The following is a 27,078-nucleotide window of genomic DNA, read 5'->3' as shown; positions in this document are numbered from 1 at the left end:
CTCTTTCCCAACAAGGTACAAAATTAACCACACAGGAGAGTAATATCAGGAAAACAACGTTAACAACAATCGGATGTTAAGCTTTAACGACTGACTTTGTTTTTGCCTAGGGAAAGCAAGGAAATGCGCGCCAACCAGGCTAAAATATCGATGGAGAACAGCAAAGCTATAAGCCAAGACAAATCTATCAAAAATAAAGCTGAAAGAGAGAGGTAAGTGTCAGATCTTCCTTCTTCAGAAGGGAAGAATGCTGTCAAAGGCTGACAGGTGAACTCACGGTTTGATTCTATGAAAACCGTGCTTTTGGGCATGGAAAACACGTCCAATGATTGCGCTGAATGTATTTTTTGATGACCACTTGAGCAAAAATGTTGCTTTTCTCATATTTAACCTTTTAATTGACGTAGTGACCTGATCAGGGAAATGAAAAGGTTCTTTGTGCTGTGACCGAATGGTGTAGGTCAAATCACACTGTTGAACTTTTAGTGATTGTACTTAAAGTGCACAGTGCTTTTTTTTGCTGTTGCTTTTTAAATGACGTTAGGGCTATAGCGATAGGGAGTCTGAGGTTGGGTTCTTTTTGTAGTTAGAGTAACTGGAGAGGCAACATCACTAAGCACACAGGAAGAGATGACAGCCAAAGGCTTTCTCCCTCATCCACTGCTAACACAGACGAGAGGTGGAGCAGAAGGAAGAAGCGCCAAAGGTGACGATAATCAGTGGAGAGGGTGATGGAAGATAGGGGTGAAGATGCAGAAGTACTCCACAAGACCATATGTATTGCCTCTCCACTCCTGAACCGAACAGCAGCTCTCTCCCTCTTTATTTGCTGCTTCTGGATAGCAAATGTCTGGCCAGCAAATGCCAGCGTCCAGGCCCGGCAAACCGAGGGCACGTTTGGAGACGACGGCCTCGATCGACTCGAGATACTGGAGAGACGCTTGCCAGTACCAGCTATTGAGGCTTTTTGGAGGATTGATCTGCATTAGGGCTATTTTAAGTTCGCTCTATTTCTCCTAAAAGTTTCCAAAGAAACAGATAAAAGCACGGTTTACATGATGACGTCTCATAAGCCTTCAGGGTTTCCCCTTCATTTCGGGCTTGCCATCTGCCTTATTCTTTCCTCTTTTACGTTCCTTCCTTGGCACTGGGCTGTTTTGGTTAAAAGGCTTGAACTTGTTGCCACTGAAGCGAGTCCCTCTAGTCTTGCACACTCCCCAGCTCATCGGGAAAATGAATTGTCAGAGCCCTCGGTAACTGCCTGCTTAGTTACCATAGGACCTCTGCTAATGACTGAGATAAATCCACTCCCACATTTGGAAGGCAATCTGAATACGGAGCTGGTTCTCGGGCTTTGTGATTAGTCTGATTCAGCTCTTTGAACTATTTTTGATACGTTTGATGACGGAGCTCTTAGGAAGGGACACTTTGTAGTTGAAGACGTTTTATGTAAATATTCATTGCATACTTATCTCTATCATAGAATCATAGAATGGTAGGGGTTGGAAAGGACCTTTAGAGATCATCTAGTCCAACCCTGCTGCAGAAGCAGGTTCACCTACATCAGGTCTTAAAGAACAGCTTTAAAACCCTTACGGCGTCGGTAAGCTGTATCATTACTTACGATCATCAGATGATTTTTCCGTTAGCACCATTTAAGAGATGTAGCACTATTTATATACAAAACCAAATTGAGAGCAGAGTGCAGTAAGGGATCCACAAATGAATTAAACATCTCGTAAAGTTCCGTCCATCATTCTCGAGTAAGGGGGAAATCAAGTTGCATTCACAACAGTCTTGGTGGTTTGTTTTTCTTCTCCAAGTCTTCAATCGTACTGTCAATGTACTTGGAAAGCTTGAAGCGTAAAGGTTCGTTGCCAGAGGAGTGTACAGTTTGCCACTAGTCTCACGTGGGACAGATAATCAGAAACCACAATGTACCTTATGAGTTTGTGATTCTTTCTGCTGTAACTTTTGCCTTTCTTGGTTTTTTTCCAATAAGTCTTCATGAGCAATGTTTGCATTTTTTTTTAGGCGAGTCAGAGAGCTGAACAGCAGCAACACAAAAAAGTTCCTGGAAGAGAGAAAAAGGGTAACTATAACCTTGACAAAGTCACCCAGCACTATTTCTGGATATTCATTTTCATTTCTCCGTGTCGAGAATCCAGCTCTAGTCAAACAAACAGTTGTTTGCCCTTGCTTCGTTCCACACGCTTTTAGTGTAAAAGACCCGACATCTCTATAAGAGGAAGCTATTTTAAGTTAACAGAATGTGTATTTGCTACTTTTATGTGTGTTATAAGTGAAATATGTCTATTGTACATATAATGTTAGAAACTCTTCTTGAGTTTGGGTGACATAAAAGGTCTCCCGTGACGTTTTGTGCCATCCAAATGAGGCAAGATGGCGTATACGCGTGTACGATTCAACGGGGGTTTGATTTCGCTTGTTGACAACGTGTTACATTTCCCCCCCCCCCATTATTTTTTCCCGCTTACAGCTGGCGATGAAGCAGTCAAAGGAAATGGATCAGTTGAAAAAAGTTCAACTTGAGCATTTAGAAGTCTTGGAGAAGCAGAATGAGCAGGTATCTTATTTTAAAGGCTTACAAGAAAAAAAAAGCGCGAGATAGTGAAAAGAGTAACCAGAGGCAAGCTAAGCAAAATGCTTCTGAATGAAAGTCATTACTGACTTGGGAACGTGACCTTGTTCCTGGCCACTCACCGACTTGGGAGTTAAAACGAAGAGGCAATCTAATTAATGATACAGAACCAGATTCCTTTCAGATCAGCAAGTGTGTGAAAGCTAGACCGCTCAGCCAGAGTCTGTCCTTTCAGCTGCTCACCTACATTGATGCTCAGCAGCTAGATTCGACAGTCATAAAAGGCCCGGCGTATCCCTTTTAATTACTCCCCAAAAGTACATCCGTTTCCTTCGGTTCAGAACTGCAATTTCTAGCCCTGGTTGGAAAATAGAGGTGAAAGATGTACACGGAGCATGTCCAGGCTCTTAAGAGGCAGTTAGTTCGGACTGAATTCTAGAGATGTATAGCAGCATGGGGAGTTTTATCTATACCACTACACCCTCTCCTAATTAAAATACCTTATTATTTTCTGCTAGTTTATAAGCTCTTTTGTTTTTTAATTGAAAACCTACTTGGCAAGGGAAAGAAAACTCTAATCTTATTTCTGGTGGAAGCAACACTTTGTTCTGAGCGGCTGAAAGGCTGAGCCAGCAGAGCTGTAATAACCACATGGGCTCACAGTACTGCACTTGCACCAATGGAAACTGCAAGGGGAATATAGGCAGAGGTTGAGATGTGAGAGAAGGGATGCATTTCATACCCAGTGCTTTCGAGGGTCATGTGCTTCTTTGTTTATTAAATGTTCAGAACTTGAACTATCTGACAGATGCTATAGTATGAATTAAAGCCATCTTGTAGGGGAGGAAGGGGCAGAGAAGAGTAGGTGCAAATACAGTATTTCCACCATCAGAAGAGTCCCACGGGCCCAAGAGGGTCGTAGGATGGCGGGCAGCTGCTACTGCCGAGCCCCAGCCACCGCGGCTCTGGCTTCTGCTCGCTCCACCTCCCCTTTGGACACCGACCCAGAGATCTAGTCTGTTCCCTCACAGGGTTTTTGTACACGCCATCTCTACCACCCAGCACGGGTGGGTTTGTCGCTCGGTACCCTCACATCATCAAAAGGCAGGGGAGGAAATCGGTTACGGCGGATCCGTAGCGTCGCCGTAGGGAGTGTGTCAGAGAACTCCCTGTAAACCAGCCGACAGAAACTGATGGGCTTGATCCAGAGACAGGTGTTAGCAGCGATTTCTCTCCATTCGCTTTAGAGGGCTTTGGATTCGTACTTTTAAAACATAAGGCCGAGAGGGAACGATTATAGCTGTGCTTTTAAACACCTGATGTGTGAGGGAGGGAGGTTGCTGGAAAATAAGCGTGAGTCAATGAAGGAGTTGGCTCTTTCAGCAGATAGGCGCTTCCCTTACCCAGGGTTACAGCTTCCACTGCTGAGAGATGGTAACGGCCCCCGTGAGCTTGCTCATACTCCATTTCGGTGCAGAGATGAAGTCAGTTTAAATCATCGGCGACAAAGTGGAGCAAGATGGTTCACGTGCTCCTTACCGCCTTTGCAGGGGAATGGGTGGCCTCCACGACAGGGATAGTCCTTAACAGCTTTCAAACTCGCTCTGATTTCATCCGGTAGAGGAGTTATTTTCACAGCTGCCGTTTTGACCCTTTCCTTTTAGCCCCCAAAGCGCACCAGCGCAAACCCCCAGCCGGGTCTGGTTTAATTGTCACACACGTTGAGGTACGAAAGCGAGTCGGATAGAGGTCAAGGTGGTATTTGTTCAGTAGGAATTTCAAAACACGAATAGGGTCTTTTTTTCCTTCCTGACCATACCAGACGAGAAATTATTTAAACAAATATACAATCCAAAAGTAGAATTGTGGGTGGAAAGAGCCTTCAATACAAACTGTTATGGATTTGAATTTGTTTTGGTTTATGTATGTTTTCCTTGCATTAAGTTTTTCAATCTCGCTTCAGTTTTCATTCATTTAATTTGCTTCTTGTTGTATTACTCAATTTTGACATGATTATTTTTGTACAAACAGCTTTTGAAATCCTGTCATGCAGTGTCTCAAACACAAGGTAGGACGGACCTATCCTAAGCCAACTACTATTTCAGTGTGCTTTCCTTCTAAATTAAATCATTCTCATCTGAGCCTTCTTTATAAAACACGACTGTTGGGAAGTGCCATTGACATAGCGAACACAATGTTAATCTTGTTTGCACACAATATTTGAGCCTGACCCAATATCAGCAGTATTTTGGGCTTTAGCTTCTCAAATTCAGACGCGTACGGGCGGCGACGTGCAGAGGCAATATTTAGAGATGAACTTGTATCGTGTGTGAGCCGTTGTCAGGGAAAGATGCGCTTCGAGCTCTAAACTGTGTCTGTGAGAAGTGTCTACGGATGTAAGGAAATGAGTTGAGTGTTAGCGTGCACTTGATTAGCTGCTAATGCTGAGAGTCAGAGAAAGGGGATCCACATATTAGTATGGTAATAAACCAAGTCATTCCACGCTAAGAATAGCAAAATACAGACTAGGTGGCCAGAAATAGCTTTTAGTGTCTAAAGAAGAGAGGCTTCCAGAGCTCTAAAAGTCACTTCAAGATCCAGCACCCATGTGGCTCTGCTGCTGCGGCTTCCTAAGTAATCCTTACTCAAAAGAAATCTCTGTTAAGCCCCCTCTTACCAAGGGAAACAGTCATATTAGGCCTGAACACCGAGTTGTACGGCGTTGCCCGATCTGTTTTCTTTAACTGGTGACATCTTGACAGCACCCGTTGTAACAATATTTATTTATAGACATAGGAAAAAAACCCACATTCGTTAGGCTAAGGGAAAAAAGAAATCATTCTTTTACTCTTAGCCTGCCTTGGATCTCACTAGAGAACAAGAGCCTTGAAAGCAGAGTCCATTAGCCACTCGTCTTCTTGTATCGCGCTGGCACGTTCACGTCAGAACGTACTGTCTGACCCAGCCTCGGACTAGCCACAACGAGCATCCTTGTCCTATGCTCACGTGTCTTTTGAGGGCAAGTTCTCTCCAATATATTCCATACACCGTACATCAGCGTGCAGAATATTTACAGGGCACCGCGTGCCAGCAGCGAAGTCACGAGCCTAAAAGGTGAAACGTGTGAGTCACTAAGAAGCAGCCGCAGGGTTTTGTTTTATCTGGGATTTCATTTCGCACTCAGGCAAACTGTAGCCAACATTTCAGAGGAGGTTGTACATATTGATTTATTTATTGTGTTTCCATGTTTTCATGTTAAAATTATTTCTTCATTACTTTCAAGCTTTTAACTCATTTAAGTGGAGAGCGTCGCTTAATTTCTAATCATATTTACGGCAGTTGCTTTGTTATTATCATAATTACTTTTTCCCCCCGAGATGATGACGATGATTACAAAAGCACAGGGCTAGATTTTTCAAGTGGGCATGTATGTCACATCCCCACACACCCACACTCACCTCGCAAAATGAATAGCCGCGCATCTCGTTACTTTAGATCTACATCCGCCCATTGTCTCACCTGCAGAGATGTGTTTGCGCATCCAGAAAGCTTCCTTAAGGAGGAGCTCATCTAGCAAAGTCTCCCATCTGAGCAACATTTTGGGAAACGCAGCTCAGGTCAAGGAGGTCCAGCAACCGTTCTTCCCTGCGGGACAGATACAGAGCAGTGACACAAAGAAACCAGCGGCTTAGAATGGTAGGGTTGGAAGGGACCTTTAGAGACCATCTAGTCCAACTCCCCTGCAGAAGCAGCTCCACCTAGATCAGGTCCCATAGGAATGCGTGCAGGCGAGTCTTGAAGATCTCCAAGGAAGGAGACTCCACAACCCCTCTGGACAGCCTGCTCCACTGCTCCGTCACCCCCACAGTAACGCAGCAATGGAACAGTGATTGATTTGCCTTTTCCTGAACGTGTCGTAATCCTCGGGAGCTCGATTGGAAAGGTGGATGGGTTAGCTTGCCCTCTGGGTCAATTTATCGAGTCCTTTGGGTTATAGATTTCAAGAACTTTCCGGATTGAGAACCCTCAGAGGAAATGCTGACACTCCCAGTTCTTTTAAACTGCACAATTTCAAACCAAGCTCAACTTCTAATCTGTAACTGAGCCACAGGAGGAGTAGGTCTGCATGTGTGTGTGGAAGAGAGAAAGAGAGGGAAAGGAGGGGAATTAAAAAAGCTCTCTCCAAGCAGGGGATTCCCAGGCCAGTTACTATTTATATACGGTGCCTTAACTCTGCTCGCAAAGCCCGAGGCAAACAGAGTTACGGCGAGCTCTGGCATCCGTTCCTTGCTGCATTTCGCACGGCCCATTTGGACACAGTTCCAGGCGCATTCAGGGAGGGCAGCGGTAGTCTAATCCCGAGGTGAAAAACACCACAGCTGTAAACATAAGGATCTCCAGGCCAGGTGGAGATTAGCTTTTTTCAAGTATTATTTAAAAAATGATTACCTAAAGAACCTTGCCCAGGGGATTCTTGTCATTTATGGGCTTTAGGAAAGAAACGAGTTCAGATTGGAGATGAACTCTCTAAGCGTCTGAGGAAGTAGCGCATCGCGGCACTCACACCAGAGCGGTGAAGCGTACGTTCCCAAAGACACGCCCTGTGAAACAGTCACAACGGCATCTGTTTTCTCCCCCAAAATTGGAGCTTCTGCTTTTCACCAAGTCAACCCATGAGTTTAGGAAAGGGATCAAAGATATTTCCCTGTAGATGTAAGAATTGCATCTGATTTGAAAACCAGAATGACACTGCAGGGGGGTGGGGGGAGGAGGAAGCATAACGTTATCACCTCTGGCTTTGGTGCGTTTTGTCTGTGTTTCACTCAAGACACCATCACATAAAACACGTCCTTTCGTTGCGAACAAAAGGTCTAACACCACGCTTCGTGCGGTTATTTTGGGTTGCAGGCAAAGGAGATGCAGCAGATGGTGAAGCTGGAAGCAGAGATGGATCGCAGGCCGGCAACAGTGGTCTAAAGCCTCAACAAGCCAATTGAAGTCAGAGAGCACGGCATCCTTAAAACGAGAGCAAAATTCACAGTAACACTGCTGAGGCTGAAAAGCGGGCTTTTTGCTTTTTTCCCCCTTTGTTTTTTTAGGGAGGGAGTCGTCGGTTCGGTGGTTTTGTTTTTAAAGCAAAAAGTGTAGCTACGAACCTCCGAGCCCTAAGGTTTGCGTTACTTCCTTTTTTAACACTGGGCACTGAATCTCTTCTGTTGGATTTCCATAAGGCTTTCCTTTGTTCAGAGAAACACCGATCAGAAGATGAAGAGGGGTTTGTTGGTTTATGAACCCAGTCCTGCAATCCTTTCTGTATGTCGAGGGGCAGCTTGCCCGCATCGCAATTACCCAATCAGAGCCTTGAAACACAACAGATTCACACATCATCTCAAATGGCAACCCAACTGTAGTTTGAGTTCTCCCGTGGGACACACCGTGTAGGAACCCCGCGTCGCCAGACCCCGACGAGCAGCGTCGTCAGATGCTCGGCGCCCAATGTCAACGAGCCCACCGAACGGCATCTTCCGCTAAGTCACCGTAACGATCAGTAAAGAGTTGAGATTGGGCAGTTGTATTTCAAACCATATTTCACGTAGCAGACAGTTGCAAGTTGACAGTCGCATATATTCCAAAGTACAATACGTCATCGGCCAAATCCATCAGCCGTAAGGGTAACTCAACGGGACGTTGCTGCAGCCCAACGATGTCATTCACAAGTGCCATATCGACTCTCTCACGTCCGAACGGAACCAATATCCCAGAAGGGTTACTGCCTGAGGGGAACTACAGCGTATTTGTGCCAAACCCGATCGGCGCTCTAAGGAATTACGTGTCAGGCACTCGAAGAAAAGTTTACATCCTACGTCGCTTGTCTAGAACTTGCGTTTTGACCCTGTCGCCGCAGAGCCCGGATCCTACAGTTCATCGTAACTTCGAAGATCGTTTAAATGGCTTTTGGCAAAAAGTCAGTAACTGTGAAAATGTACAAAGTATTTATACACTTCGGGATCACGACATTGTAGAAAATTCACATCCGTCTTGCCACGTGATAAACTTAGTAAACAGAAACGCTAAGAGTATGTTTGCATGTGATACAAACGCTCCTAAGATTGCAACGCCTGCTGTAAGACCACAGTCATTCTACTAGCTGGTGAATACTGAATAAATGTATGGCACAGAATATCGTTTGATTAATTACAAAGACTTTTAGCATAACGAGGTCTCTCTATATATATGTGTGTATATTAATTACGTGGGCATTCTTGATACTTGTAGTAAAAGAAAAGTACATAACTAATTTAATTTTACACAGAAGTATTTATGCAGATTTTCAGAATTTCATATCAGGAATAACCTTTTTATGTCCATTAGATCTAAAGCCAATTTGGCTAACGTGTTCATTTGCATGTCTCCAGAGCTCGCTGTAGTTATATGGCAGAACGATGCACGTAAGCGCCCCGCTCGGAACCCGTCCGTGCCGCCGACTCCGAGACGACCGCATGGGAAACCGCTAGTTTAGAACAAATCAGATTCCCGATTCCAACCTGCTAAGCACCAATTACTTTGTTGTATATGCTTGTACAAACAAATTCTACATATTCCTATAAATAAATGAAAAGAGAGAATTATGTTCTTGTCAGTCCTGAGATGAAACTTTCGACTTCTCTAATAAAAACCTTCAAAACCCAACACCTTCGGTTCCGCCTGTAGTGAATTTTAGAGCGGTGGCGTCGCTACACACGAAGCTTGAGGAAGTTATATTTCCTGTAAAAATGTCTATAGTGTAAATGTATTTCTATCACAGCTTATTTATTCAGAGGAGTCTCAGTTAAGTGACGGAAGAATTGTGCAATATCAGACCTCCCGGCGCTCCAGAACTACCTAAGTACAGCGTAGCAGCACTACCTCGAGATGCAGCGGTGTATCATCATAGAATGGTAGGGATGGGAAAGGACCTTTAGAGATCATCCAGTCCAACCCCCTTGCAGAAGCAGGTTCAACTAGATCCGGTGGCATAGGAACACGTCAGCATGGGTCTCAAAGACCTCCAAGGAAGGAGCCTCCACACCCTCCCTGGGCAGCCTGTGCCAGGGCTCCCTCACAGCAAAGCCTTTGGGTTTTTAAGGCAGAAATTAAACAAGCTTGTGATGCCCATTTAGAATTCCCAGTCCAATACCACGTAACCTACGGAGGCATCTCCCGCTCCTTACCACGCAGACTGTTTTAAAGGCAAACTGCGTACCAGGTGCATCTCTCCCTGCTCTCTGAGCTTGGCTGCAGTGCCGGAGGGAGCTGAGAGCAGCAGCGATTTCCAGCCATTAAGGAGAAAGAAATGACAGACCAGATACAGGGGGAACTGGATGGCAAAGCATTAAACATTACCGGTGTTCTTAGGCTCATTTACAGCCTGGCTGGAAAACACCAGCCTACCAGTTAAATAACTGGAAAGGGAGGACTCGGGTTCAGCTCGCTTCCCCCTCTGAGGAAAATCAAACCCACGCATCTTAAATCTCCTGGTTTTGGAAGGCTAGAAAATACTATCCCCAGCCTCCTCTGGAGTCTCCCCTCGCTGATCAGCCGGGAGGGAGACGTTTGTCAAGTCAGAGAGGTGACGTGCATTCGTGAAACCGTGGAGCCGAGTAGCCTCAGCTTCCAGGCTCCGCTCCCAGAGCCGTTATTGTATTTCACCCCTTGACAATTTAGCATAGAACACAGACAGTAATTTGAAATTAAGTGATTAATTTTGTCAGCTAAGTATTTTTGAAACGCTGCTTAAGTAGTATTTGATTCAAAAATTATTTGAAGTTTGGCCGCTCGTGTAATGAGGTGAGAATTTCCATCGGGAAGGAAATAGGCTAATCAATCTGAACACCGATACCGAGTTAAGGCACTTTAAAATGTCATTCCCTGCCCAAGTGATGGATTCCACTCGAGTGAAATTTCACCCAGGGAAGTGGCAGATTCTCCCTCTCTGAATCTTTTCAGATAAATAGAGCCCAGCTGTGACAGGGGAGGGTCCCGACACCCCGGCCTCCCAGGCCATTCTTCCAGTAATTAAGGGGTTGGTTCTTAACTTGGCTGTTTCTGAGGGGAGTCTGTTTCACCCTGCCCCACTCGAGAGAGGTCAGGCTGAGTCACGAGAGACCCAAAATACTCCTCGGGGGTCGCAGACTCCACACGCATTCCAGAGCTGCCAGGCTGGAAAACCCCACTCCCGAGGATGCGCCGGCAGCGGTCCCGGCGCTGCAGCTTTTTCCCTGCTGCAGGAGACTGGTAAGAGTTATCGCTGTCTGGTAGGTGGGGGGGGTTGCAAGGGGGATCCGTCTTTCTGGGATTCACACGCAGGCTCCCCCGCTGGGGGCAAGAGCGGGCTGCAGGGCTGGCTCCGGGTGAGCCTATGTGTGACCACTTATTGGCCCTAGCCACAGCCCTTCAGATCAGCTAACGCCGCACTTGCTCCCTCTGGAAAGATCTGTCCGCTGGCGGTGTTCCTGGGCTTTCTTGGTGTTAGGAAGCCTCAGGCCTCCCTGGGGTTTTTTTTGCCAAGAAGCGATTTTTGCAGGGAGAGAGCGGGGATTGCCACCGAAGCCGAAGGCTTTGTGTAACGCGGGTGCCAGGAGAGCGGGGTTCTGTGCCGTGGGGGCTGAGGGTCACGCTCGCTCAGCGTCTGCAACACGGCTGCTCTCTCCCCAGCTGCTCCCCGTGGTACCCTCTTACACGGGCTGGGGGCAAGGGCGGCAGTGCAGGACCGTACATTTACTGGGAGGTTTGGAAATTATCTGCAAACCTCCCAAAAACCAATCAGAGGGATAGAGGAGGAAATAGAGGCTAAATACCGAGATCGGCAGTATGACCTGAGGAAGCCGGCCATTAAAATCACCACAGACATCCAGGCTACTGCAGTCAAAGAGCCTCACATAGAAGGTGATATTTCTTTCGTGAAACTATTATTTGGATGTTAATCCTTTACCACGACTGACGTAGGTCTGGCTCTATTTTAGGGTGCAGGAATGGCTCCTTACCACGAAACGGGAGAGAGAGGAAACGGCCCAAGTATAATATTCGGTACGTACAGCAAGCAGAAGAGGATTTCCAACAAATAGCTAGAAAGTCCAGTCTGTTCCTTCGGTATCGGCTCTTATTGTTAAAGAGCCGTTTCCTGCAAGAAACCCCCTGGCAGAGGCAGGGCAGCTTCCCACCATCAAAACTCACCTCGGAACACCTCGCTCTGCAAAACCTTGGGCCGTTTCCTCCTGGCTCTTTTTTCTGAGCTAAAGAAAGCAAATTGCCGGCGAATCCGGGTGAAGCCAGGCATTCCGGAGAGCTGCCGTCCCTTTGGAGGGGCTTTTAAAAATACCTTTGGCGTGGGGCGCCTGTTCCTGCCCCTTCTGGACCCCACGTCTCGCTCACTTGTAAATATTCGGGTGTGTTCTTCACACCGGGGGAACGAGGGTGGGAGCGCGTTAAGGAGCAGAAAAACTCCCGATCAGAGGCAGGGGGAAAAATAGCATCGCATCGCCCGGCGAGCGGGAAAAGCAAAGCCCCGGAGCCGCGGGACGCGAGGCCGGGGGCCCTTCGCCGGGAACGCGGCCGCTACGTCCGGAGACCCCACCGCCCGGGGGGACGTTTCACCGCCCGCCCCCGGGCTGCGAGGGAGGAAACGCAAACGCAGGAGCCGGCTTTACGGGGAATCAAGAAAATTGCCCCGCTCCGGCCTGCGGCAGCATCGCACCCCCGGGGCGAGCGAGAGGAGGGAGGGAGGGAGCGGGTGGCCCTTCCTCCCCAGCCGCCTCCTGCCCCGAAGCCGGGAAGGACGGGGTGCGCGCCGCTTTTATACACACTCATCCCACACACCCCCGGCAGCTCCTTCTCTCCGGAGCGGTCGTTTCGCGTCTGCGAGACGCACCCCCCCGCAACGACACCCCGCACAGACACGGCCTGGATTGCTCTGGCGCACCTTCGGGACCGCTCCCCTTGGTACGTGATGGAATATTTTCTGTTACGGTGTGCTTGACGTGATGCCGTGACATCCCAAGAGCTCAGGTGTGTCGCTGGCCGCTTACAAAAGAGTGACGGGTTTGGTTCTGACCTTGCCGCCCAAAAATAGCTGCACAATTTGGGGTTTTTTTTTTCCCCTTCTAAATTAACAGACGAAGCAGCTGTTCACCTTCACCGTAATTACTGACGCTCGGTGAGCAGCCAGAGCTGGACTAGATAACCCCTCCTCCCCCGCCTCGCCTGCCCCGCTTGAGCGGCTCGTTCGCCTCTCCGGCGGCGCTGCCCGGGCACGGCACTCGTGCCGTCGGAGCAGCCGCTCGGCCCCAGCGCTCCAGAGGCACGTCAGGGCGGCCCGGGGTCCCCCGGCTCCCTCCCGCGAGGTCCCCGCTCTCCGCCGGCATCCCCGCGGGGATCGGCGGAGCCCCCATCGCCGGAGGGGGGGGAATCCCTCCTCCTCCCCGCCCTGCCCCCGCGTACTCCCCGTCCCTCGGCGTGGGCGCCTGCATCAGCTCCGCCGGCATCTCCCCTCCTCCCCTTCCTCCTCCCCACACACCCACACACTCTTTCCCGTCCCTCCTCCCCGCCACTCCGCAGCGGAGCGCTTCTGCAGGCTGCGCGGCTCCCGGGGAAGGAAGGAGGTGGTTCGGCTCGTTTTATTTCCCCCTCCTTTTCCATTTTTTCTGTTTTCTCTTTTCCCTTCATTTCTCCGGAGCGGACCCTTTCCGGGAGGAGCACCCGCGGACCAGCCGGGGCCGAGCAGGGAGATGGCTGGAGGGCACCTCCCGGGGCTGTTCCTCATCCTCTTGCGTGAGTAGCGCGGCGGCGAGTCGCGACACGGGAGCCCTGTCGCGATGAGGCAGCCGGCTCGGCGCCGAGCCGGAGCCGGCGCCGCCAGAACACCGCGCTCCAGCACCGCCGGCTGCCCCATCCCGGCCGCTCGCTCCGTCGCGACAGGGATGCGGGGGCGGAGGGAGGTGGAGGCGAGGCTGGGGGCGGAGGGGCCCGGGCGCTGCCGCCGCTCAGCGCTTCTCCGCCCGCAGACGCCGCGGCTCGCCTGGCTGCCGAGCAAGAAGTTGAGAATCTCTCCGGGCTCTCCCTCAACCCCGAAAAGAACATTTTCGTGGTGCGGGAAAACCGGACGACGTGCCTCATGGCGGAATTCGCCGCCAAGTTTATCGTCCCTTACGAAGTGTGGGCCAGCAACTACGTGGATGTGAGTGGGGTCCCGGGGCCGGGGTCGCGCTTTGCGGCGTTGTCACGGCGGGGGTGGGGGGGTAACCCGCCGGTAGTTTTGGGAAGTCCTTCGTCCCCTCTGAGAATACTCCGTCGCGGCTGTGGGCGTGCGGAGGGGAGCCGGTTCCCCTCCCCGAGCCCCGCTCCCCGTTTCCAGCTGATCACGGAGCAAGCCGATATCCCGGTGTCGCGGGGCGCCGAGATGAAGGGCAAGTGCGGCACTAACGAGTCGGAGCTGGAGATCTCCTGGCTGGAACAAGCGTACACCCTCAAACTCTTCTTCCTGAAGGTACGGGGCTCCCCCCGCCCTCCCGGCAGCCGGGCTCCGCGGCTGTGCCGCCGGGGTCCTGACCGACCCTGTCTCGGCAGGAGGGGCACAACACGTCCCGGGGGCAGGAGGCTTTCTGGAGGCTCAGCCGCATCCAGTTCACCTACGACACCGGCGAGCGCACCTACTTCAAGGACGCCATCAGCCGTAAGCGCCCCGAGGGGGGGGCTGGGGGGCGGAGGCGACGGCGGGTCCCCGCGGGCTGCGGGCGCGGAGCCGGAGGGGGACACGCGGCCCCAGCACCCCGCGGGCTCCTCGCCTAAATGCAGTGTAACAGAGGAAAAAAAGAGGATCCCCAAACCCGCCCGACGAAGCGGGTCCCGGGGCGGCTTTTAAAGCGTGTGTTTGGGTTTTTTCCACCGTTTATTCTCGGTTTTAATCGGCGCGGGGGAGAGCCCAACCTCTGCCCATCTGCTGCACCGCCTCGGGCCCTCCTGGCCGGACCCAGGGGCCCGAGGGGGTGGGCGGCAGGGCAAAGGGCTGCCCGGGCTGCCAAAATCTGTTTCCTTTCCTTCAAGAGATGTTTTTTAAGGTTAATTACCTCCTTGGTTCTAATGATAGTCGAATAGCTGGGAAAGCAGCCGTTTCCCAAGACAATGATGAGATTGAGCTCAATACCCACACCTCCGCACCCAACAGCCTCCTCTTTTTCTCACCGGATTCCCTTTCTTTTGGCTTTCATTTCGGTTTTATTTCGCTTCTGCTCGGGAATGAGTCGCCTTGCACTGAGAATTGAAATCCTGCCATTCGCAAGTTGTTCTTCCTGGAGATTGTCAAACTCCAGCCAACGGCGCGTGACAGAGTTTGGACCGTAAGACACGCTGGATGTGGAGCCATCGGGGTTTTTTTTTCCCTACCGGTGTTTCTACTGTTTGTGTCCCCAAAACACGATGGTGGCCACGCCTCATCACCCCTCCGCAAACACGGAACACGGATGGCCTTTCCGAACGAAGGGCTGCGGGAGGCGGAATGCGTCGCTCGTTCCACCTTCCCGAGCCGCATTCAGCCTTCCCGTACCAAGCGAGCTCCACACGATGGGGGAATATTTTTCTCCTCATCTGTTTTTGGTGAAACGGCCACATTGTACTTGCAGGAATCGGGCAAGGCGTTACAGCCTTGTTTTGCTTTGTAGTGAGGTCCCCAAATTGCATCGCTCCTGTCCACGCGAATTCAGAGCGCAGGTGCGGTCGCAGGAATTGCCATTCCCCAAATGTAGGGGTGCAGTCCGAGGCTCAAACCTCCATACACGTGAATGGAAACATTTCCTCAGACTTTCCAGGCTTCAGATGATGTGGTAGGAAGGGAGCCAGTGGTGGCAGAGCCGGCTCTCCCCTTGGCGCTGGCGGTACCGTGCTCCGCAGCCCCCCGTTCTGCCCTCGAGCAGGCGACCCCAGTGTGGGGGAGGGTCACGCCAAAAGCTCCCACTCCGGGAGAAAACACTCTGAGAGCGGTGGAGCGTGCGGCTGCCATGTGGCACACCCCCTGCCTACCCTCCTGCTCAGCTCATTACCTTTGTTAATAAAGTCAGGGCGGTGTTCCCACCCCTCGAGACGGGACCTGACCTCTGCCATTTCTGCCCCTCGGCCAGCCGGGAAGCACACGGCCAGCACGCACCAGCTCTCTGCCCTGGTCACCCCGGCTGGGAAGTCCTACGAGTGCCAGGCGCAGCAGACCATCTCCCTCACCTCCAACGACCACCAGAAGGCCGTGCAGCTCTTGCTGTCGGAAGTGCGCGTCCAGCCTTTCGACATCAGCGCCGACTTTGTCTTCAGCGAAGGTAAGGCGTGAGCCCCCGGGGCAGCCCCGACACGCTCACACCGTCACAGCCTTCGCGGTGTCGGGACCCACCGAAGGAATTCGGCTCCCGCCTCTCTCAGAATCCCTTCCCCTCCTTTCAGCGGGTCCTCGGCGCTCCCCGCCTTCCCTCCGACCCGCTCCCTGCCTCCCCGGTCCCAAAAAAGCGGTTACAAATTCAGCCCCAGCTGCTGTCGTGTGTACATTGGCTTCTGTAAGGACTCATCTAGCTAGACTGCCGGCGGGCCCCAGAGGTGTCTGGTCCCCGGGGAGCCCTGCAAGGCTTGGTTTAATCCTTAGCAGCACAGGAGGTGCCTTGGTACAGCTGCAGGGGCTTTTTTAGGACCACCGCCCACCGAGGAAAGCTCAGAGCTGCGGCAGCAAGAGACCCTTGGGGTGCGCCTTGCTGGCTTCGGTTTGATTAATGCTCGTCGCAAGGGTGGAGGACGTGTAACAGGGACTTCAGCGAGGCGCCTTGTGTGCCAAACACACGGGGTGCTGCTCCTCTTCTTGGGTTTCTTTAACGTTAATAGCACGCACAAGAAAATGCTGTTCGTATCAGAGGGTTGTATTGGAATCGGCTGCAGTACTGCCACAGAGCAGGATTCCTGCAGATCTTGCTTTCCTTTATCCCCAGGAAGCACGGGGCTTCTCCTCCCCAGCTTCCCCCCGAAGTTTTCCATCAGGGTAAACGAGGGAGTTTCAACACGCTCGCCCGAATTAGCCCTTGGGGACCGGTCCCCTTTTTGTAGTGCCATCTTAGCTAATCGGTTACCTCCGTTATTCCAACAAGATGCCAACTAAATTTGTACCAGCAAACGCTGGTGTTACTTTCAAGCCTGGCATCCAAAGCGTGGGGCTCCATCGTTGTGCTTGTGGGATATGTTTTGGAAGGCAGTAGAAAAGCCAGCACCGACTACAGAGCCAAGCACTTCTGCTCATGACTCACGTTGCGCTCGCTGCTGTAGTAAATACTCGCTCTTCTGCACGCCGGCTCTGGCAGAGCTCCGCGAGGCTGGATTACTCACGACGTAGTACGGAGCAGGTTTTACCCGTGGGCACACATCCCGTTTTGAACTACCAAAGTAGTACCACCTTTTGCATAGGTTACGGGGAGAAAAGGGCAGAATTTAATGGTTTCCTGTGGGTTTTTTTTCTGTTGGCACACCTTCATCCTTTCTCTTCCCTTGTGGATCCGGGCTTCCCGCACTCAGGGTTGGGCCGGGCAGACCTCGGAGGCCAAGCCTGGGGTTTAGCCGCCGTGTCTCCGCGATAGCAAACTCACCAAGTTTGAGAGCTCACAGTTAAAACAACTGGCAGTAAATCTTTTCTCTTTTCTTTTTGCTTCGTTGTTAGTTCGTGGGTTGTTTTTTTGTCTCCAGGACATGAGAAGATCCCAGTTGGTTTAGCATCCAAACACGTGGGGAATTAATGAATTAATCAGTCCGAGGAAAGCACGGTTTTTTTCTTTGTCAAGCTTTCAGGGTTTTGCTGTTGTTATTGTTGCTCTCCCCGTTCTGTGATGCTTCTTGAAATCCACTGGAAGTTAAATAGCAAATAGCACCTGAGAGGTCATTGATCAACAAAGCTTGACCCGGGGCTCCGCCGCTTCTCCCGGCAGCACGTCCTCCCCGGCCCCGCTGGCCGGCGCGTCCCGGGCACACGCACGGCAAAACCTGATCCTTTTAGGGGGTGTGAAAATCCCTGCCCCTTAGCCTGCTCCTTTTTGCTTCATTAATTTCCCATTAGTTAAAAAAAATCCCATTAATTATCAACAAGCTACAGAACACTTAGAAACATTTCAGAAGAGAGAAAGAGATGCGCTAGAGCAGAAGAATCGCCGAGACAGTGGCGGGAGGGTCAGGCCCCTTCCGCCACAAAGGAATCGGGGGGGGAAAGGTTTTGTCATTAGTCCTGACACCGTCCTCTCTAAGATAGATCACAAAGCTTGCTTTTAGTGGGGTTTCTTTTGGATGCTTAAACTCAGTTGCTCGAGTATAGTTGTTTTTTTTCCTTTGCACACTGCTTCCAACCCTCACAAATACACCCTTCTGTATAAATAGACATAAATGTCTGTGTTTACCCTTTTGAATGCAGCAGCTACAGAACATTTTTTGTTTGTTTCGGGGCTCGTGAAATGTTTTTCGATAAGGAAAAATGTGTGTATATTTTTCAGCTTAAAAGATCAGTAAAAAGAGAGCCGGATTGAGAGAGGGTGTTGAGGAGAGCTCTTAAATTGGCAAAAGAACGCCCCAGAAATCATCAGCTCTTGCGATTTTGATCAAAACTATGACAAATACTAATACAAAGAGATGGAGAGGCTGAGAATTAGGCATCAAGATCCCGAGAGGTCTCCTCTCCCTTTGAGCCAAGGACTGCTTTTTCTTAAGGGTCAAACAGCTCCTCTTTGCGAGGTATGTGGCAATGTGTTCAAAAAGAAATGCACCCAATTTTTAGCTTTGTGGGTTTGGATTTTTGCTTTTTAAGCTAATTGATGTAAATATCCATCTCCAAAAGCCACCCCGTTCTGCCAGATGCACCGTGCCGTGTTCCCGTCCCTCGGAGCGGCCCCCGCTCCTCTCCTCAGCCTTGCCGTGGCGACTGTGGGAAAAGGCTGATGCTTTCTTTCTTTTGCCGTGCCTCTATTTGTTCTGCAGAAGGATGCTGAAACAAGAAAATGGGCCTGTCGGGTGGTTTCGTAGCCTAGTAGTGAAATTGGACGAGCGCTCACCATAGAAACCGTGGCGGCACGCGAGCCCCGGTGCCGCGCGGTGCCGGGGGAAGCGCAGCACAAAGGAACAATGAGGAAGGTACCCAAAGGCTTCCTTTGCATCCCCCACCCGTGGGTTTTGTTCCACAAAAGGGCCGTGGGAGGGCACCTCCCTGGCCAAAGGGTGACCCTGCCGGGTTTGGGATGCGGCAAAACCCGCACCAGCGCCTGAACTTTTAACCTAGTCAAAATCTGCCTGCCAGGGCCCCTTTTTTGTTTTTCACTTGACTGGACTGAGGGTGAAACCCAGCAATTTAGGACATGCTGAAGTCCCCATGACCTGAAGCAAAATACTCAAGGAAATGTAAGGGAAAGGGCTGTTTCCTTGCAGAAGGTATTGACTGAAAATACATCACCCTTCCCAGTGTGATGGTGTTTCGTCTGTCACGCGTCGACCAACCGACCCGACGGGGGCCGGGCGTCTGAACTTGCGTCTGCCCTGGACTTTATTCAAAGCCTCGTGCCCTCGCTCTCCCTCTTTGCATTTTCCTTTGCCGACAGACTGGGAATTGTACCTGTTACCTACCTCCCGGCAGCGCCCTGCACCTCGCCGCCCGTGCAAAGCTTCGAACTCTTGGGGTGAAAAACGCTGTGTAAATGCTCAAGTATGATGTTAGGTTAGCGAGAACATTGTATGTGTTTTAACATAATGTTAAAATACAGACTTCTTCCTAGCAGTCAGCACTGGGGAAAGTTTAGCTCTGCTGCAAACGTGTCTGTGCTCAGCCTTTGCCCACGCTGCTGTACCGACTCCCCCACGGCTCCCTTCCCGTTCCCCCTACATTCCTTAAAGAGCCCAGGCTTTGGTGTGCCCCTTTTAAAGGAGGAAAGGACTCTGTCTGGTGAGGAGAAGGTGTTGGTGGGGCAGGAAGGGGCTGCTCCACAAGGCCGCCCGGGCAGAGCGGTCTCTGCCTGGAGAGGCGCAGCAAGGTTTGTGGCTGTGCTGCTGGAGGCTGCGAGCAGGGCTTTGAGGTTTGGCCTTTTCTTTTCCCCAGTTGGCTTTTTTTTGTTTTTTAAATCCTCTTTAAAAAGTGTCAGCATAAAGAACTCTCCCTCTTGGCTGCTTGCAAGGATCGACACCTTTTTGAGTTGTGACTCAGACGCTTCAATAGAGCCGTGGCTCGCTGTGGATGCCAGCGCTGCGGCCACGTCCTCCGGCGCATTTTGCGCTCTGCAGCGGAACGCCGTGGCCAAAGCTGGGAACTGAAATAATGCAAGCAGGTGCGTTAGAGTTGGGTTAGTTCTCTGATCCCAGCACTGGGGCTAGTTCTCTGCATCCCAGCACCAGGGCTTTTGCCACCTTCGCTGCCTGCAGCGCCCTGCATTCACTTCATCCTCCCGTGAACGCAGCATGGCGTTGTGGAAAAGCTCACGGGGCGCTGTGTTTGAGCATAGGTGAACATCCTCAGCCTGGCCTTGCCGCAGCCTTCCTTCAGTTTCCTGCAGGGTTTCAGCCAAACCGCTTTCAAAGCAAACATTAGCGCCCGCAGGAGGAGATTGAGGCGGCTGCACTAAACCGCCGCTGTGGGCACAGCGGCACACCTCGGCCGGGAGCTCCTCTGGCACAGGCTCTTCCGCAGGGCTGCTGCTTTGGGCCAGCACGTGGGCAGCGGGGTGTGGGGCTGGGGGCACCTCCGGCCCCACAGCACCTCCCCGTGCGGGGCTTCCCCCACAGTCAGCTCCGGGGGTGCCAACCGGTGTCCGTGCCTTAGAGGGTCTGCTCAGGCCTTAGGAAGAACTGAGAACACCCGAGAAGAACTGAGTACAGCTGTAGAAGCCCAGTCTTGGGGGCTAAATGATCACCAGAGTTCTTTTTCTCTTTCTCCTCGATCCAAACAAACAAAACCCCTGCATTGCAGCAATTGCGGAATCGCCTGTAACACAGTCCCGGTGATTAATCACTCCTCTGGTGAGACACCGAGCAACTGGAACCGAAAAGGACTTTCATTCTTTCTTTTCTTTTATGTGAGATCACATTTCACTTTTTGCTTGTTTTGTTTCACTTCATTTACAGCTTGAAACGTTTCCTTACGGCATCGCCGGGAGCCCGGTGCCGGAAGGACGGCTCTGCTCGTGCCGGAGCTCCCGGCGGCGCCGGCACCCCTGGAGATGCATCGCTGCCGTCACCTCCCGCCTGGGCCTGGAGAGGGGAGCCTGTCTCTGGGTTTTTCCTGCTCTTTGCCACGGGCTGTTAGATTTGCAGAGCGGTTGCCATTCGCGGTTACCGCAGATGTCTGCGGCTCGCGGTCAGCTGCCCGGGGAACCCATCTGGACGGCCTTTAGCGATGGAAGGGATTCCCGATATCCTTTGTAGCTGCTCATCTGACATGCAGCCTTTCTTTCCCCCTTTTTTTAACAGTAATTGCTGTTTTCATTGTTTCCAGCACAATCCTAGTACTGTGAAGGTGATGACCCAGAGGCCAGAGCACTCGTCTCTGCTGTACCCCATAACCTTCCCCGCCCCGCATTGAGATTTGGCGTTTTCCTTCTTTTCGGTCTGTCAGGCCACGTGAGCAGCGTCGACTCTGCCTGTCCATCAGCGTGGATAAGCAACAGGCCTGTGGGGAGTAAAATGTAAATCACAGTCCTGTCATTCAGATCCGCAGGAGGCTCTGGAAGCGTAAGGGAGCTGAAGCGCGATCACCAGCGTAATGCGTTTCCTAACCTTGGCGGCCTTTGCAATCTAGATACAAAAGCGTTTTCCCACTGTAGCTGTGGTTGTGATTATTTTGTAGTGGTTTATTAGACTAATAGACCCATAGGCCAGAGAGGAAAAAAACCAGGAGGCTCACGTCGCTTCTGCTCATCCTTTGCCACAGCTGACCAAAAGCCGTGGAGCAGCGGGACGCCGTCGGACCGCCGACACGCACGTGCGCCGGCAAACTCCCCACGGGGAGCTCGCGGAGAGGGCGAAGGGATGCTGCCGGGTCTCTGTCAATTTGCTCTTCTAACAATGAGTAGATTAAGTCTGATGTAGGATGAGAGGCTTTATTGATGTTGAGGTCTCGTGATAAAACACTTAGAGCTGTGTAACTAAATAACCAAAGCAGATCTACAGCCAGGGGTGACAAACCGGCGCTTTCACGAGGCGATTGCTGCGTGGCAGAGGCTCACGGTGTTTTACCCACTACCTCAGCTGGTTTGATAGATATTACCTTTCTGTACAAACCCTCCATTGTGACTGATTTCAGTGTCCTCCAAAGCGGCTGCTTTGGACCCCGACGAAGATTTACAATGTCATTTCTCTTCCCTTTGTCTTTCCCTGCAGAACACAAGTGCCCGGTGGACCAGAGGGAGCAGTTAGAAGAAACCCTGCCTCTGATTTTGGGCCTGATCCTGGGGTTGGTTATCGTGATAACCCTCTGCGTTTATCACATCCACCACAAGCTGACGGCCAACCAAGTGCTAATCCCTCGGGACAGATCTCAGTACAAACACATGGGATAGGGGACAGGATCGAGCAGCCCAAATATTTATCAGGTAGAAAAAGCAAAAGCACTTTTTTTCCAAGGGTGAGGAAAGGTTGGGGGGGGCGAGAGAGGGTATTCACAACGCCTAAGAGCGAGCCTTTCGCAGAGACACGCCGGCCGAGGCTGGGCTTCGATGCAGGCAGTGCCGAGACCTGGCTGTCTCTGCAAAGAAGACTCGGAGCGTCTGATTTTAGGGGTGCGGCAGTAGGTGGTATGAATACCTTCTTAAGCAGCCGGGCCGATCAGCTGGAAACAGAAACACTTCACGAGTCAAAGTTTAACACTGGGGGCAAAAATTGCTTTTTTCTTTTTAGTTTTGTTTCCCTCTTTTTTTTCCCCCCCACTCGAGAGCTTTTTCCCTCTCCCAACACGTTGCTCCGGGCAGCCTTCGGTCCTCTCCCTCCACGTCGGCGCAGGGAGCAGGGCCGAGGGACGCAGCCGTCGCACTGATTTCATTAAGTCCCTCTAAGGAAGGGCCTCCAACCACATTCCTGAAGTTTGCATTCCTGTTAAGGAAAGCCTGAAGGCAATGCTAAAAAATCCTGATACTACTAATAAAACAGGCCCAAACCTCAGGCTGGTGTGAACTGGAGTAACTCCAGTCGAGGAGCTGCCCCCCACACTCGAGCCTGAGCGAGGAAAGTTTTGTTTTTGCTTCTTGAGCCACATCTGAATTAAACTCTAAGTAAGTAAATAAATAAAGTCTCGATACAGAACTTACCAAGTGCCACGCTACTGCAAGTCAACAGAGAAACGCTTCTGGCTGGACATCCTGCACGTATCGTGATCGTCGTCGAGATGTTACATTGCTGCCTGCAACCGGTCTTTTCACAATGAGACACACACACACACAAGAAAAAGGAGAAACAGAAACGGTCAAGTTGCTATGCAGATTATTCAGGTATCATCTAATGTAACAGGGGAAAAAAAATACAAGGAAACCCTTAAAATCTATCCTTAAGTGTTGACCATTTTTAAACTGAATTAAAACATGTACATATATAATGTGTGAGTTGCCTGTCTTATTTTGAAACCATGTCATGCTTTTTACTAACCCCACGGTGCCTGATCAGTGTACGAATGCATTGTTTGAATGGATCTCCAAGGTGGGATTTCCTCTAGCAGCATCGTTGGGGCGGGCGGTTCACAGGAGATGGGGCGGGGGACGGCTCCATAACCCCGGATTCCTCAGTTGTCTCTGATATTCCTCTCTTACCGTAGCAAGGGTTAGACCAGACCTCATGTTTAGGGTACAGAAAACACCTTTTTGTTCCTGAACGGACTGGATCCAAACAGAGGCCGATGCAGACCGTCCTCTTTGAGCTTAACACAGAGTAATAAGCAAAGGAAACCAGCGATAGGGAGAAGTGCAAGCAGAGAAACCGTTCTGCTCCCTAATACTGCAGCCTCCTCCACATTTATGGGGTGTTTTTCATCCATAGCGAGAGCCCTCTTACAGGGAGAAAATCAGATGGGCTGAGGCACAATCAGAACTGAAGCCGGACACTGCTGTAAAAGACAATAAGAAAAGTTTCTACGTCAGCAACAAAAGGAGCTAAAGGGAATCCTCATCCTTTAGTGGATGCAGGGGGAAGCAGGGACCGAGGATGAGGAAAAGACCGAGGTGCTTTCGTGTCTCCTTCGCCTCGGTCTCAATAGTGAAACCATCTGTTCTCTGGGTACCTGGAGCACTCAAAGACAGGGACGGGGGACAGAACCAAGTCCCCTCGGTCCAAGGGGAAGCGGCGCGTGACCTGCCGCTCCGTCTCGACTCGCGCGAGGCCACGGGGCCGGACGGAACGTGCCGAGGGAGCCGGCAGAAGCGCTCGTCCGGCCGCTCTCAGTCATCCACCGGCGGTCCCGGCTCACCGTGGGGGGAGGTCACAGAGGACAGTAAGATGGCAAATGTGCCACCCAGCTATGAGAAGGGCTGGAAGGAGGATCCTGGGAACTACAGGCCCATTGGCCTGATTTTGGTGCCGGGAAAGATTATATCTTGAGCACCATCCTCAGGCACATACAGAATGACCGAGGGTTGAAGCCCAGCCATCGTGGCTTTATGAAAGGCAGGTGCTACTCGACTAACCACTCAGGACAAGGGGACCCACTTAGTGGATGAGGGGAAAGGCTGTGGATGTGGTTTTCCTGTCCCTTACTAAAGCCTTTGGCACAGTCTCCCAGAGCATCCTCCCGGAGAAACCGGCTGCCCACGGCTGGGAAGGACTCGCTCGGTGTTTGGTGGAAAACCATCTGGACGGGCTGGAGCCCGGGGTACGAGGTCTGACAGGGCCAAGCGCCAGGTGGCGAGGTTCGGCCACACCAACCTCGGGCAACACTACAGGCTCGGGACGTGTGGCTGGAAAGCCGTCTGTCAGAAAAGGAGCCGAGGGTGTTAACTGACAACAGCTGAACGTGAGTCAGCAGCGTGCCCAGGTGGCCAAGATCTTCTGGAGAACAGCTGATGAGCATCTGAGGGAGCTGGGAGTATTTAGCCTGCAGAAAAGGAGGCTGGGAGGAGACACGGTTGTTTTCTGTGGCTCCCTGCATGGACGGTTGCAGTAAGGTGGGGAGCAATCTCTCCTCCTAGGACAAGAAAAAATGGACTCAAGTGGTGCCACGGGAGTTTTAGGTTGGAGATAAGGAAGAACCTTTTCTCCGAGAAGATGGTTAGACCCTGGCATAGGCTGCCTGGGGAGCTGCTGGAGTCCCCATCCGGGGAGGTGTTTAGAAGGGTCACTACCATGAACTCAGCAGTACGAGGTGAGTAGTTGGACTTGTTCTTTCCAACTGAAACGATTCTATGCTGTTTCCATGTGATTTTTGCATGTTGTTTGATTGCATACAGTGGTTCTGTGCATCTGTAGGAAGTAGCAAATCCTCATTTTATGAGTGTTCTAACAAAGCTACAAACCCTTATTGCTTTTTTTCATGCCGTGCTTTTTAATTTGTGAAGCATTGGTCATTTTAACCTTAATGGGGGACCTGTTTGCATGTTCTATTAAACAGAACTGGAACAGATAGAGCTCTCCTACATTGAAAACAATGAAGAGGTTATTCCCAACCTACCTGCAGGGAGTCAGCAATGTTTTGTCTCCTTCAAAACCTTAGGGAAAATCAGAGTTAATGAGACTTTGTAAGTGATGAGATGGGCCCTTCCAGGTATCAAGTGTAGAGTCGCATCCATGTTTTGTTTTGATCTGCAAATTCCACCGGAGTCAATGGTGTTGTAGTAAAGCTGGGAGTGATGCCACTGTGGACTAACTAGGTGTTGTATTTCTGTGTCTTATTGAAAAGTACAACTAAATTGTTCATATCTAAAAATGAACAAACCGAATGAAGCATTGAAGTGGTTTCACGGTGGTTTTTAGCTTCTTGCTTGAAGTTGATGGTACTGTTTTAAAATGGTTGCTCTCGATGGTTGTGTGGGTTTTTTTTCTCTAAATTGCAAGGTGATTTCTGTAGCTTAAGGAAATGTGTTCCCAGACTACTGGCTCTGCCCAGTTCTCTCTCCCACAGATGCTTTCAGATCCCTCACACAGCCGTGACCCTCTCTGTATCTCCACGTTGGTGGCCTGGAGGGTACTCCCTTGGCTAACGGCGACCACTTGCATTTCTGGCCAGCTGCAGTTGGTTAGTGATGTGCAGGAAAGGAGCAAAAGAAACTCAGGACTTTCTAATTAATAAGTGATCCTTTGGTCCTGGATGGGCCTTAACCACGACAACCCCGTGGTCAGGTTTATTTTGGGAATGAACAGTGCAGGTTTAAACACACAGGTGAACTGGCTTTTCTTTTGTGCAGGAGCGAGGCAGCGTTTTCTATTGACATGTGCCTTGCAGTAAACAGAGAATTCCAAAGCCAGCTAGACCATGACGTGCCTCAAAGATGAAGGCAGGGGTCTTTGTTATTGAAAATACAGGGGTTTTGTTATTGTGGTTTAGCTCTGTTTGCAGAGCAGCGATGGAGAGTCAAGTGCTTTGGCTACTCTTATAACTGTTTTGAAGAGATGAGTCTGGTAGTTTGCAGAGGAAGTATTCCCGGGTTGATTTCTAGGCTAGTCTGAGCAGCTGCATCTTGGTTCTCGGGGTCTGTCAGTAAGGTTTGTCAAATGCTATTAGTTGCTTTCTGTTGATGTTTGGGGTGGGTTTTTGGTGTCTACTTGGAAAACTGTTGCAGTACCAGATACCGAAGAGTGTGTTACGTTAGGTTTTTTGGCTATTTGCTCTTCTGGTCTGTAAAGCAGCACTGAAGTGTTTCAGTAGAATATAGTGTCAAATACAAATGCTCTGCTGCGCTTTGTTAAAGGTAAAATAGATGCAGAGCTCGCTGCAACTTATGGGTTATCACTGGAAGCCTTAAGTCTGTTCAACCCAGGTTTGTTTGTTATTGTTGGAAAGGATTTACCCCTTATGTCATAGTGCAGATACCACCCTGTTCTTTAGACCCTTAGTCACTTTAATCACTTTGTGTGGCTTGTGCAGCTGCTTAATGAGCTGCTGCTTACTTGGATTCCCCAAATAATTTGTGAGTGTCAGAGTAATATTTTTAAGCTTCAAGCTATAAAGTAGTATCAGTTGAAATGCTCTGTGCAGTGGAACAATTCAGAACTTTGTCACGAAGCAGAAGTGTGAGAGGATTTTGCTCTGAATCTACACGCATTAAGTATAGAGCAAAGCTTACATCCTCCTGAGTTTCTGTGTGTACCTCTTGCACTTAAATTATGCTTTTAGCCCTGTATATGGAAAGCTGGACCAGTAACAACTGGTCCCATGTCCTCTCTTTTTCCTTGAGGGCCGTGGCAGTCGCATCCTGACCACAGTCACCTCTGTTGCTTTGTATTCCCCATCTCATACTTCAAGGTGAGAGTTGTGTGAAGTTCTGTCA

General features: G+C 50.6%; 2 protein-coding genes across 4 annotated transcripts in view; both read left to right on the top strand.

Annotated features, from left to right (window-relative positions):
• The window catches only part of PLCB4 (phospholipase C beta 4), a 194,502-nt gene extending 185,218 nt beyond the window's left edge, over nucleotides 1–9,284 (top strand). For all 3 annotated transcript variants that reach the window (XM_061989252.1, XM_061989253.1, XM_061989251.1), the window contains 5 exons: nucleotides 111–212; nucleotides 2,035–2,092; nucleotides 2,501–2,587; nucleotides 4,634–4,670; nucleotides 7,511–9,284. In XM_061989252.1, coding sequence (XP_061845236.1) covers nucleotides 111–212; nucleotides 2,035–2,092; nucleotides 2,501–2,587; nucleotides 4,634–4,670; nucleotides 7,511–7,599 — 373 coding nt within the window. In that variant the 3' untranslated portion in view covers nucleotides 7,600–9,284. The remainder of the gene's footprint in view (nucleotides 1–110; nucleotides 213–2,034; nucleotides 2,093–2,500; nucleotides 2,588–4,633; nucleotides 4,671–7,510) is intronic.
• Nucleotides 9,285–13,256: 3,972 nt separating this feature from the next.
• Nucleotides 13,257–22,173, top strand: LAMP5 (lysosomal associated membrane protein family member 5). The gene is made up of 6 exons (XM_061990659.1): nucleotides 13,257–13,408; nucleotides 13,642–13,814; nucleotides 13,992–14,123; nucleotides 14,204–14,309; nucleotides 15,751–15,939; nucleotides 21,995–22,173. Exons 1-6 carry the CDS (start codon nucleotides 13,366–13,368, stop codon nucleotides 22,171–22,173), a joined length of 822 nt encoding a protein of 273 aa, XP_061846643.1. The 5' UTR covers nucleotides 13,257–13,365.
• Nucleotides 22,174–27,078: the final 4,905 nt, after the last annotated feature.

This window comes from Colius striatus, chromosome 2, assembly GCF_028858725.1.
Source record: "Colius striatus isolate bColStr4 chromosome 2, bColStr4.1.hap1, whole genome shotgun sequence".
NCBI classification, from domain to species: Eukaryota; Metazoa; Chordata; class Aves; order Coliiformes; family Coliidae; genus Colius; species Colius striatus.
This window is presented reverse-complemented; position numbering and strand designations above follow the sequence as displayed.

What these genes read in the sequence shown, in the direction of transcription:
- LAMP5 (XM_061990659.1), top strand. Translation starts at nt 13,366, where the DNA reads ATGGCTGGAGGGCACCTCCCGGGGCTGTTCCTCATCCTCTTGC. An exon ending in TCAAACTCTTCTTCCTGAAG is followed by an intron (nt 14,124 to 14,203) that starts GTACGGGGCTCC and finishes CTGTCTCGGCAG; the next exon opens with GAGGGGCACAACACGTCCCG. An exon ending in CGACTTTGTCTTCAGCGAAG is followed by an intron (nt 15,940 to 21,994) that starts GTAAGGCGTGAG and finishes CTTTCCCTGCAG; the next exon opens with AACACAAGTGCCCGGTGGAC.